Below are 12,557 nucleotides of genomic sequence, written 5' to 3'. Positions count from 1 at the left end.
GAGGTTCCGAACTGGAGGCGCCTTCATCTAGCAATGGATAAGAAGAATGTGAAAGATCTACTCTAATTGTTGTCAATGTGATTCTTGTCTCACTTTGTGGTTATTCTCCTCTTTTATACAAACTCATTAGAGTGGAATAATTTGGCTTACATCTTTTGTCCTTCTTTTCTTCCAAACAGACTTATTTGGATTGGAATTGCACTTTGTTTGGATATGCTTTCAGCCAACTGATTGAGAGCCTCATGTCTTACTTATGTAACACGTTTGCATTTCCAAAACACCATTCAATCCTGCACGATTTGGTCGATATTTCCTGTTTGATATTAAAAAATTGATGGGGAAGGATCGTGTGAAATATTTTGTGAATTGGAAAAGTTATCACACATGATTGTTGTGTATAAGGAAGAGGCTTATAAAACAAAAGATATTGTGGGATACAATTCTACTTTTTCAGTACTGCTCCCGCACATTCACGTGGCATCAATGCAGATCTTTGATTGAGAGCTGAGAAGGGAGTATACAATAATTATTAACAAGTGATACCTTGTTCGTTGGTTCCTTCTATGGTGAGTTGATCGTCGACGTATATAATGGTAATCATATTACGACCCTTGTTTCTGGTAAACAATATTGCACGTCATGAAAAAGACTGAATGAAGGCAATTTCTTGAAAGATCAAGATCGTAAGGGCTGGGACGTCAGGATATAAGGAGCGGGCGATATTCTATTCAAGATGCAGATCAGATATAGCCTGATGGAGAACCCAATCAAAAAAGAAAGATTCATTTCCTCAATGTTGTCTTCTTATGATATAACAGTAATAGCAGTAATGACTCTACCCACTCCCACACACCTAGCTCAGCTAAGAACCATAAGAACTTGCAGTCATTTACGGATCTCCTTTTTCAGTCCTTCAAAATTCTTCACAATTTTAGATACATAACTAAACTTTTGGAGTGTCACAGTAATTGCAAAGTTGAGAGCTGTTTGTAAATCAACATTATATATTCAAACATTATATATTCAAAGAAACCCCCTTCCTATGGTGATTTGAGAAAATTACATAAAGCATATCAGGAATCTAGTTTTTACTACCAAAGCACGTGAAGGGTTCTTGGTCTGATCATCAGTTCATCTTTTCTTGTCATCTTAAATCTATGCAGTAACGTATGTTACTCTTGCTGCCATATTTGTGCTTATTCTCTTAGGTCTTGACTTAAGCGAGGATCTATATTGTCTCTATAGTAAAACCTTGCGCCTTCTTTACTCTTGAAATTAGGCATATGATGAAGATAGCTACATAAGTGTTGCTTGTTAGCCTTTTGTTTCATGCCTTCCAATTTTTACTTCCTTGTTTTGCAATACTTTTATTGATGGTTTGCTCGGGAGATTAGGTTGGAGTTTCTGACACTAGAAACGGTGAGGCCGGGCAAAATGTTAGTGATATATCCACATACTTACCAACTTATCGCTAAAAGAGGTCTAAATTTCCAACCGAAAAATGTCTATAAAGTTGTTGTGAAAGCAAAATCTTCTAAAAATTGACATTTCTTTTACCCTTTGAACCTTACCAATTAATTTCCGAACATTGGTTGGATTTGGCAATCTAGCCTTTACCCACCTGCCTACTTTACCAACCCAATGAACATTTTTAGAAAAACTCAGATATAAGCATCAAGGTGACCAGGCGGCTGAACCAGAAAGTTTTCATGAGAAGGTTGAATTATAGTTTTAAAATTTTAACAAGAGTGGAAATATAATTTTTCAAAATTTTTATAGAGGATAAATAAAATTTGAAAAACTTTACATGTAAGTTTTTTTTTTTTTTTTCTTTTGTGTGGGGAAGGGGGTGGTAGGGGGCAGGCCCCTGCCGCCCCCTGGCTCCGCCCCTTAAGGTGACATACTTTTCTTTGATATATGTTTAAATTGGGGAAAAGGTGACGTACATATTTGCATGCATATAGGTAGAAAAAGTCTGTGTGCTTGCCAATAAGAAGTTAATTAACAACAATGCACAAATTGATTTTATTTTTCTGAAATTAAATTTAGACCCTGGTGCCGATTATAAATTATACTAATTCATGGTTTGAATTTTGAAGTAATTTGTTCTTTTAAAGTAATGCCAAAGCGTGCTGCAAGTTTTTGCTACTAAAACTAATTGCAGTTCAAGTATCTATCTTATATGACAACGACTTTACAGCTGTTGATATAGAATTCAGCAAGCTTTTCATTGTAAGTGCTTTGTAGTGTAGTTTGTAGTCCTCCATCGCACCTATTATAGGACCTAACCATGAAATGACATTTTTTTTCCTTATTTTTGGAGACTGCATGCAACACATTTGCACCAGACCAGAAAATGGAAAAGTGGAGCTGATGTATTTTAAGGATTTTTCAAAAAAAAAAAAGTTTCTTTTGGGCTTTTTAACTTTTTCATTACCATTTTTTTTATCATTAATTATAAGAGCTTCTCTTTTTATTGAGAAGAGCATTGTAGTCATTACATCGTTGTGCGCCGAGCGGTGCATATAACCAGCTTTGGTCCTATTGTGACAGCTAGAACTCTCTCCGCTTACTGTTTTCACGAGATGTTGCTCTGTCGATGAGATTTGCAAGAGAGAACTTGAAAGCCGTGTTTGTGTTTGGAGACTCCATAGTTGACAGTGGGAACAACAATTTTCTAAACACGAGTGCTAGAGCCAACTATTTTCCATTTGGAGTGGATTTTCCAATGGACTACGCCCGGATGTTGGGATGTCATGGATCGGATATACCTTTAACCATATTCACCTTTTCGGATATTCAAATGTTCGTATTCAAAGTCAGATTTGAATACGAATAAAAAGAAAAGTCATATCAGAAACCAAAATCTGATTTTACAATCAGAATCTGATCCAAATCCGAATTTTGAACTAAATTTTGTCAACTTTCAAAATGTAGGAGAATTATATATCTAATATTTGTCTAAAAATAAATCCAATCTGAGTCTGTATCTGAATCCAATGAGATATTTATGTATATCAAATCCAAATATGATCAAATGCCATTTCTTAAATCCGAATCTGCTCTGATTTTTTAATCAGACATTATTCTTTTTCATATTTCATATTTTTGAATCAATTTGATCGGGTATCCAATTCAAATCAGATATGTTGACGTTCCTACCGAAGTTTCATTCATATATGACATTTTTGGATCAATTTGATCGGATACCCAATTCAAATCAGATATATTGATGTTCCTACCGAAGTTTCATTCATATATGATATTTTCATATCAATCTGATCGGATATCCAATTCAAATCAGATATATTGACGTCCCTACCAAAGTTCACCAATGAAAGAACCCTAGTTGATGTGCTAGGACTGCTCCTTGGACTTGTCATTTCCTCCCGGCTTTCTATGATCTTCTAGCCAAAAACCAAAGGGAGTTCCATTCTTTCTGGAGTCAAGTTATGCCTCTGTTGCAGGGATCCTGGATTATACTAGTCAATCTGTAAACATATCTGGTTTATGGTCAAGTTTCATCCCCTCTTGTCCTTCCTCCACCTAAGATGGAAGTTCATGCTACTAAACACGCCCATGCACCAGCGCATGTGTCATCTTTGGGACTATAATTTATCGACACCTTCAACTGCCAATATATTAGGAACGTTGCTTGTGAATGATCCACGAATTTTGCTACTTCATCAGATCTACTATTCCAATGAAAACACTTTTTTTTTCCCCTTTTTCTACAGTAAAGGGAATACAAATTAATCCTGTTTAAATATCAGGTAGTGGCTGACCCTTTTTTCTAGAAAGGTACGTGTGTTGAGTTATCATTTCATGTGAAGCTGGTTTAGGTGTAATGACAAGCTCACTAGGTGTCCTAAGATCTGCCCAAATGTTGTGTTTTTATAGGGGAAGAGTATATTTGGAAGTACTTTTGTTGAGTACCTCTCTCACTACATTGTTTTTGAATCCGCTCTTTTATATCTTGTGTGGCACAAGTGATCCAATGCCCACAAGCAAAGAAGAGTCTTAATTTAACACCACTGTGTACAACTATGCTCCGGTGATCATTAGGATGATTGACCCCACTGTCCCAGTAAGAGCTAAAGCCTTTTTTACCTTCAAAGTTTAGAGTTGCATGGGCACTAGGCTGCAAGATTTTTACGAGCTTTAACTTGCACGTATGACCTACTCCTTTTGTGGGATAAGAACATAGCCACTTGCGGATCAAACTGAACACGCTGCATGACACATCCCAGTATACATCGGCACCATGCTATAAAATCTTCACAATGCTTCAAGTTGCATGTAGGACTCACTCCCTTTTACGATACAGGACCGTAGTCACTTTAGGTTGAACTGGAGACCTGCCGCATAACGCGTCCCTGCCCACACCTCCAGAGAATGGTAAAACTACGCTCATAGACTCAATTTTCATGTGTAAAATGGTAAGCCTGTGTCCGTGTACAACCTAAGAGAACAACCAGGAAAACCAAAGAAAGATAGTAGTTACTGGTGAAGGTCTAAACCTCTTGAAACGACACATATGTGGGAGTCTTGCAGAATCATGTGACATATTTAAGCAATCAAATTACGAACTTCCAAGATGAAATGGTGCGGGATCTTAAGTCATTTTTTCTGGTTGATGGGAGACAAACTAAGGAGTGTTGATGGCAGATAAATTAGAGACTTCCTAGAAACTCATCAACCTGGAAATGCAAATTAATTATTCTGGCTTCTGTTAGGATTGAAGGTGATCGATGAGTCTGTTGCCTAGCGACGTCCAATTCAAGTGGAAGAGGTATGAACATGTCATCAACGAGAAGAAACATGCCTCAAAAGGACGAAGCAAGAGGGAGTTGCAGGGGTGAAGCCATGATTTTTTTCAGGGGGCGAGCCAAATGGAGGCTGCATTTTGTGGATTGGATTTGGGTATGGCCAAACTGAACTACAATTCAAAAAATACATGGAAGCAAAAAAAAATTTCAATTTTTACATTGTATTTTTTTTTTATTTGGTTGGGGTGGAGCCATGGCCTATGCGGGCCCCCCTCTCCCTCCGCCCCTAGGGAGTTGCGGCCGCCACTCGGTGCACTCAGGATATATACACCAAAAATAAACAAGGTAGGAACTGGGGTATTCTGGAAATCATTTAAAAAGAAACATCATTTTTAGTCTCTTAGGTTTTTTTGGTTTTTTTTTTATCCTTATAAAAAGTTTCCTTTTTCCATTAATCAGGGTGCTTCGTGATGGACTTGTAGCAGCGGAAGTCCCTTGCGATCCTCTTTGTCCCTCAACAAGCATGCCACCGGAGTCTCCAGCATGAGGGCACAAATGGCATATAAGCTCCGAAGGCAGCAGAGACTACAGCAAAGAAACCGAGAAGGAGGGAGCAGGGAAGAAGAAAAGAAAATTGATGCAGTACTGTATAGTCACAAAAAACACGTTATTTTTGAAAAAAAATTCTAAAAAAACATGACAAAATGAAATGCGGTGTAAAATTTAAAAAAACTCTTTTCGAAAAAAATGTGAAAAATGAAAAAACTAGTTTCTTCGTGTTCTTTTTACTTTTTTTTTTTTCATTTTTTAACGTCAAACAAATTTTTTTATTTTTTATTTTTTATTTATTACAAATTTGTGTTATCATTTTCTTACTTAATTTTTTTTATTTTTTGTTTTTTAATGTTTAAAAAAAACCATTTTTTCTAATATTTTTAAAACCCACCACATTATACCGGAAAAAAAGTTGGCAGTTTGAAACTTATCCCAGTTGTAAACTACATATGCATCAAGTGGAAGGATCTCTCCAGCTGTAATTACGTACATATCAAGTGGCAGGATCTCTCCAGCTGTAAACTACGTATGTATCAAGTGGCAGGATCTCTTCAACTTGAATTATGGACCACGTCCCTTTGCATTATTGGAGTATTGCCCTCCACAAATTTGAACTGAGGACGTGCCTCTAACACACTTCAAGTCTGCCAGTTTGAGCTATGTCCCATGAAGCAGTCCATTTTGTTATCACAAGAATATAATGTAGAGAAGCTGCTTGATTTGGATTGGCAAGCTATCTGTTCAATCAATAAGGCTGTATCGTATAGTACAGACACTATGCTTACGTTACATAAGCATATCGTATACCGTAGGTGTATCATATAGGTTTTTCAAATCTCTATGATATGGGCCGTATCGTGCGATAAAAATAACACTGATAGTGAGTAAGAGCCTCGTAGTTAGGTAGTACTAAGAGAAAAAAAGGCGGGAAGCAGCTACATAAATATTTCAAGTCAACATTTAAAAACTTCTTACATATAGCCCCAGAACATTTTAAATAAAAAAAAAAAAATGCAGATTACTTGGTGGACTTGAATCCCACTACACATATCTAGATCTTCCTTGACTTACTCGATGAAAGGTCCTTAGTGTTACGAGTTTACCTTTGGCCCGACCCAAAATGAAACTAGGTCTGGACCTGATTTAGTTCAAACTTGTAAATGGTTGAGAGCAGTGACAGAGACACATATAGGCTGGTTGGTGTAGACAGTTGCCTATTGTGATATATGTAAGTGTCCTTTCAGTTATGAAAACCTTTAAATCAATGCTCCTTTATAAAATTTTTGGTTCAGAAGTCAAAAAGGAGTTGGGACACATGGTCCGGTGGTTGCCCTTACGTCTTGTTGTGTCTCACCCACCGCCTCCCAGCCGTTTTGCAAGGCAAGGTGGTAGGCATTGGTACCAACCGCCGGTAAGTGGCCTCGGGTCACGTGGAGTACTCTACTGCCAACTATCCAACTAGTTTTTAGCTTTTCATACGATTAAAAAACATGAAAAAAATGCATTTTGTAGCGTTTCTTTGAAAAAAGGTCAATGAATTTTTTTGCGCTTCTTTTGTTTTTTTGCGTTATTTAAACTTTACAGTTTAAAACCCAAGTTAAATGATTTATTTTCATTTCTATCACTGCTAAAACATTGTTTTCATCGTTTTATTTAGTTATTTTCTAATTTTTAGGATAGTGCTTTTAAAAATGAATTATTTTCTTACAAAATTTGTCAGCCTTACCAAAAGATATCAGGCAAAAACGACATTCTTTGAAACGCGTTGTAGCAGGCCGGCTGACCCTAGGCAAACACGGATCAACTTCTGGTCCTTCCTTGGGTGTGGGCTGGAGGATGCGGCCATGATTTAGACTTAGTAATTAGAATTTAAGATGGGCCTAAATGCGCTTGAAATTTGAATCATTCAAATTAAAATACTGATTCAAATTAAAATACAGTGCCAATTGCCACGAATCTTTAAAGTGGTTTTTTTAAAATAATTTAGCCACTTTTATTTATTTTTCTCTACACAAACTTTTATTTTATTTTACTTTTCTTAAATTTAATTTTTAGAAAATTTTAAGAAATGATCGACTCACGGGATCGGCAACTCTGCCGATTGGGTTAAAACCACAGTTGTTAGAAATCCAATTTTTTTGTGGAACATGAAAATGCCATTCTGTGTTACCCTTCTATGCATCTGCCTCAAGAAAATGGTTATGGTGCAGCTGTGGCCTCATTTTATTGCACCTCCTACTTTGGTGGCAGTTCATTTATGTGCTTACTCTTGATGGCACAGATAAAGATATTCCCTTGATAGAGGTTGGTAGAAAGAAATTTTCACTTTTTTCAAGTATAAGGCATGCTTGATAAATAAAAAAAAACAGAAGGGAAAATTTTTTGGATGGTAGAAGAGTAAGAAAAAGGGAGAATAAATGTCCTTTTTTCATTTTTTTTCTTTTTAACAAATATTTGTGACTAAGATGTCATTTATCGCTGGGTTTTGATGGTCGCCCAGATAACAAAAAAATACGCAAAAATAAGAGAGCACAACAAATTTGCATGTCGACACCGCAATACTGAGTCAGATACATCTGGACACGTTTGCATTGCTTTGTGTCAGACCCCATCCAAAATGCATTAGATCCTTCTTATTTTTAAATAAATGCATATTTAAAAAAAAAAATTGCAGATAGATAATATACATTAGAATTTATTCAAAGTGCACTAATTCTTTTTTCTTTTTTAACAAAATGAACAAATTTTTGTAGATATTACATTTACATATTGTCGTGTCTTACATACCTGTATTTGTACCAATATCTATGTGACTTAGAAAGAAGTTATGAAAAGGCCTCAAGACAAGACAAAGAAATCGGAGCTATAAAAGCAACATTTAGAAAAATCATAAAATGGAAAGCCCAAGCTACCATTTTATGTCATGAGAGACACATTCCTTGGAACTTATCTTTTTCCTAGGGGCAGTGACGCAACTAGTGAGGTAACTATAGAAGGCATTTGTTTGGCCTGACTCAAACGTATCATGAAGATACTCGATTCACAAAATACAACAGCAGGAAATAAGGTTACACAATACAATGCAGCAAACGTCGACTCAAACACGTGTGTCAAAACTCGATTCGAACTGAACTCCTATATAAACAAGTTGAGCTCGAGTTCAAATGTATGCTTGAAGTATTAACCGAGTAAAGTTGAAGTTGTAAGAACTCAACTAGACTTGCCATGACTATATAATGAACGCTGAAATATAATGAAAGAACAGTTATATTTTTATCATTCCATATCTTGTAGAGGCACCGATATATTTATCATGTTAACATCGGATAATTGAATTTAACGGAGTGCATTAAATCGGCTTCGCCCCCATGAAGTGCAAAGGCGTCGGATTTGATAGCAGATTTAATGCTGGGTCCCCAGATGGAGGCAACAAAAAATCTGACTTCCAAAAACGTACGGGGGGTTAAAAGATTAGTCTTTCTAAAAAGACGAAAATGACCCCCTCCCCCCTAAGCAACGAAGGGAGTGGGGCTGGTGGTGGAGATATTCATTCGCCAGCCCTCTCGGTGCCAACCCCCAGTCAATGGAGGGGCGAGTGTAACGTGCCGTTCACCGGTCAATCCCATCCATGTAAATTAGGAGTTCTACATGGGTACGTTTGAATCTTGAACCCTTCCAACCAACGGGCATGTAATAAAGTCATTGACCCGAGTCTAGTGTGGACACCAGTTCTAGTTTCAGAGCCGGACTAGACCCAGTTTCTGTCTCAATCCCAACGATATACCAGCACATAAGGAACTTTGTTTATAGGGTTGACTAAATTTTAGATCGAACCAAACATCTCTCTGGGCCTCAGTCTGTGGCTAAGAGAACCTGCTGGATCTGTGTGGAGTTAGATCCGATCAATGGACTCCGGATTCGACATCAGTCCACTGACCTTGGGCCTCGTTCGGCGGTAATCAAGCAAGGCCTTATTTCATTGTGCTTCATTAACTTCTCTTTTAATTGAATAAATTAGCTTTCGCAATTTTCTTGATAAGCACCACACATTTTAAAAGAAGATAGAGACTACTGATAAGGGACTGAAGCTCACCTCTAGTGAGCTAAAAAAAAAGGAAAAACTAAATTAATAAAATTAAGCATAACCTTTATCTGATAAGGGTGACCACTACAAAAGGCTTAAAAGTGAGAAAAATGAATCGCGGGGCGAGAGGTAAACCTGAAAGTGAAGTTTTCCTTTTATTTTCCCAAGCATCTTATTGGAAAAAGAAGCAATGGAAAAAAAGAATAACAAAATTAATTGCAGCAACTATTTAAGAAGCAACGATGGTGAATCACTTGGACAGCAACATACAGTTGAGCAAGACGACGCTTCATGCAGCGGCCAGGCCAACCACTTCCAGCGAACATGCTGCACATTCTATTCCTGGTCTTCTTTCCTTTCTCCCACTTGTTAGTAGCAATGGCGGAGAGCAACGTCACAGCTATGTTCGTCTTTGGCGATTCGATCGTCGACAGCGGGAACAATGACTTCTTGGACACCACTTCCAAGGGCAACTACTATCCATACGGAGTAGATTTCCCGGCGGGTGCCACCGGCAGGTTCACAAACGGAAGGAACCCCGCGGACATACTGGCACAGTTGCTGGGCCTCCCCCGCTTGCTTCCCGTCTTCAACGATCCTCTGACCAAGGGGAGCGCCATTCTTTCCGGCGTCAATTACGCAACTGGCGGTTCGGGCATACTCGTTTCCACTAGCGTAACTGTAAGCGAAACCCTTCCGTCGAAATTTTCCGACTTTCCCTTTGTCTGATAGGTCGACGCTAAATTTTTCTGCACACAGGCGAACGTCACGTCACTGGGGCAGCAGGTTACCAACTTCATCAATTCGACGCTGCCGGATTTGGAGTCTCAACTGAAGGGGAGCGCGGGGCTCTCATCCTACCTATCACAAAGCATCTTCCTTTTCAACTCCGGCGGAGACGACCTCTCGGTGCAGTGCTCGGCGTCCGCCCTGGCGGAGTGCTTCACCCTTGCAGAGGAGCTGGTGGGGAATTTCACCCAGCAGCTCGAGGTACTACACATCGTTTTTTACTTAAAAATTTTGTATAGAAGCATGCATATTTTAGATTTTTAACATTTTTTTAAAATTTTTAAATTAAAAATCTCCTTATTTTACTTTATGATTTAGGTTACTAAATCTTCAAATGATTGAATCTGAATTTCAATCCAAGATTCAATTGGAATTCATATGTTTATCACACGTAATCTTTTTATGCTCTTGCTGGGTCTGGATTGTATTGCAAAATTACATGAAATTGCTCCTTGTTCGTGGGGCGGTGAAATTAATCACGAAATATAAATTCATAGTTCATACTTTTCTCGCTTTTGAACGACAGAGGTTGTATGATTATGGGGCGCGGAAATTTGTGGTGTTCAATCTCATGCCGAGCGGTTGCGACGTCTACGCTAAAAGCATAAACAACGGGACTTGCGCGGAGTACTTGAACGAGGCTGACTTGTATTTCAACCACAAGCTGAAGGCTGCTTTGGATGGTGTGAGCAAAGAGAAGGTGGGGATGGCCTTCGTCTATGTCAACATCACCCACATGGTTAATGCCATTTTCGACGACCCAGCAGCATACGGTATGAAATCTCATCCATTCAAATGTTAGTAATCAGATCATGAACCCTTTAAAATGAATGAGATTATGAAAATTTTAACACTTTAAGATGTATATTTTTTATAAAAAAATTCATAAAATACTCCAACCCCATTCTTTCTTGTTGATGAGTATATATCTGTTACCTCTGCACGCAACTCGATTTCGAAGAAGACATGATAGAGTAACCAAACTAGTGGACGAAGTATGTTCCTAAACAATTTAACTAATATCAGAGTTTATTTCATTGGCTTCATCTTATCAGGGGTAGCAGTAACCAATGAATCATGTTGCACGGTGCCCAGCGACGGTGCCGGGTTTCTCTGTTCGGAAGGAGTTGCGCCCTGCTCAGATCGGAGCAGCTACCTCTACTTCGACACTGTGCATCCAACGGAGCATGTGTACGTGCAGCTGTCGACGAAGGCCTACTCCTCCGAGCTTGACACGGAGGTCTACCCCTTCAATGTTAAAGTCCTAGCAGGCCTTGCTGTAACTTCTTCGCTGGCTCAACCATGGGGTGACGCTTAGTTGCAGTAGAGTCATGCAGTTATTTAGGATAACATTACTGGTTGAGAATATATCCGGATGAGATTTTAAGTGGAAAAGACTGTCTTTGCTTCTTACCGTATGAGATCTTTAAATGAAAAAGATTGTGTTTACATCTTTTTATATATGTGAGCAATTACCTGCCTTGATGCTAAATTAGCTGAAATTGGTTTTCGGGAATCAGCCATGTATGATCTTCTTGGCCTTTCACCCCTACCTACAACTACAACGATTCTCGTATTTGTATTCTTCATTGCTTAGGAACATAAGGCTGCCCACACCCAGCTAACTTTCTCTGTTCTTGAATCATTCAGCACCCTGTCAGTTAAAATAGATCGCTTCTAATGATTGATTGCACCCTAAATTTATGCTTTCTTTTTACCTTTTCACCTTGTGATGACAAGAAAACACTCTTCCTTTTTTCTGCTTCTGATCATAGCACGATTCCACGGCGTGGAGTTAGAAATTTTTTTTGTCACAGGGACCAAACTATAGTTTGAAACATATTTTTTTTATATTTTTACATGGGTTAAACTAAAATTTGTAAAATTTATAGTAAAAATTTGCATATCTAAAAATATGAGAAGGGCCATGGCCCTGCCAACCCCCCCCCTGTCGAGGCTCATCATTTATGTTTTTGGTCCAGTGGCTTGAATTTTCAAGGCCATGTCTGCTTTGTTAGATGTTCATGTACCTGTAATCAAATTTGGATCATTCAAATACAAATGAAGAAAAATCTATACTATATCCAAATCTAAATATAAATTCACAATTCAAATTGTATCCAAATCTGATTTTCAAATTCACAACCGAACATGTATCAAACTTTTAAACTAAATGCAAATCACATTACGATACATTAAGATTTAAGAACCGTCTTTGAAAGTATATATGGATATCAGATATAGGATATTTAGTTAAACCGAACAATCAGAAACCAATCCGATTGCATTTTTCATAAAATACAAACCAGAACAGATGTCATTTCTTAGATCCCAATCTGATTCATTTTTTTAATCAGATG

At 37.9% G+C, this 12,557-nt stretch overlaps 1 protein-coding gene across 1 annotated transcript; it reads left to right on the top strand.

Moving 5' to 3' along the window:
* Positions 1 to 9,655: 9,655 nt before the first annotated feature.
* LOC116255683 (GDSL esterase/lipase At1g29670-like) lies at positions 9,656 to 11,660 on the top strand. The gene is made up of 4 exons (XM_031631589.1): positions 9,656 to 10,089; positions 10,168 to 10,398; positions 10,724 to 10,970; positions 11,253 to 11,660. The coding sequence occupies exons 1-4, from the start codon at positions 9,700 to 9,702 to the stop codon at positions 11,513 to 11,515; spliced, it is 1,131 nt and encodes a 376-aa protein (XP_031487449.1). The 5' UTR covers positions 9,656 to 9,699; the 3' UTR covers positions 11,516 to 11,660.
* Positions 11,661 to 12,557: the final 897 nt, after the last annotated feature.

The sequence above is a fragment of the Nymphaea colorata genome, chromosome 6 (assembly GCF_008831285.2).
Source record: "Nymphaea colorata isolate Beijing-Zhang1983 chromosome 6, ASM883128v2, whole genome shotgun sequence".
NCBI classification, from domain to species: domain Eukaryota; kingdom Viridiplantae; phylum Streptophyta; class Magnoliopsida; order Nymphaeales; family Nymphaeaceae; genus Nymphaea; species Nymphaea colorata.
Note: the sequence above shows the minus strand (reverse complement) of the source record. Positions and strands in the feature narration are given on the sequence as shown.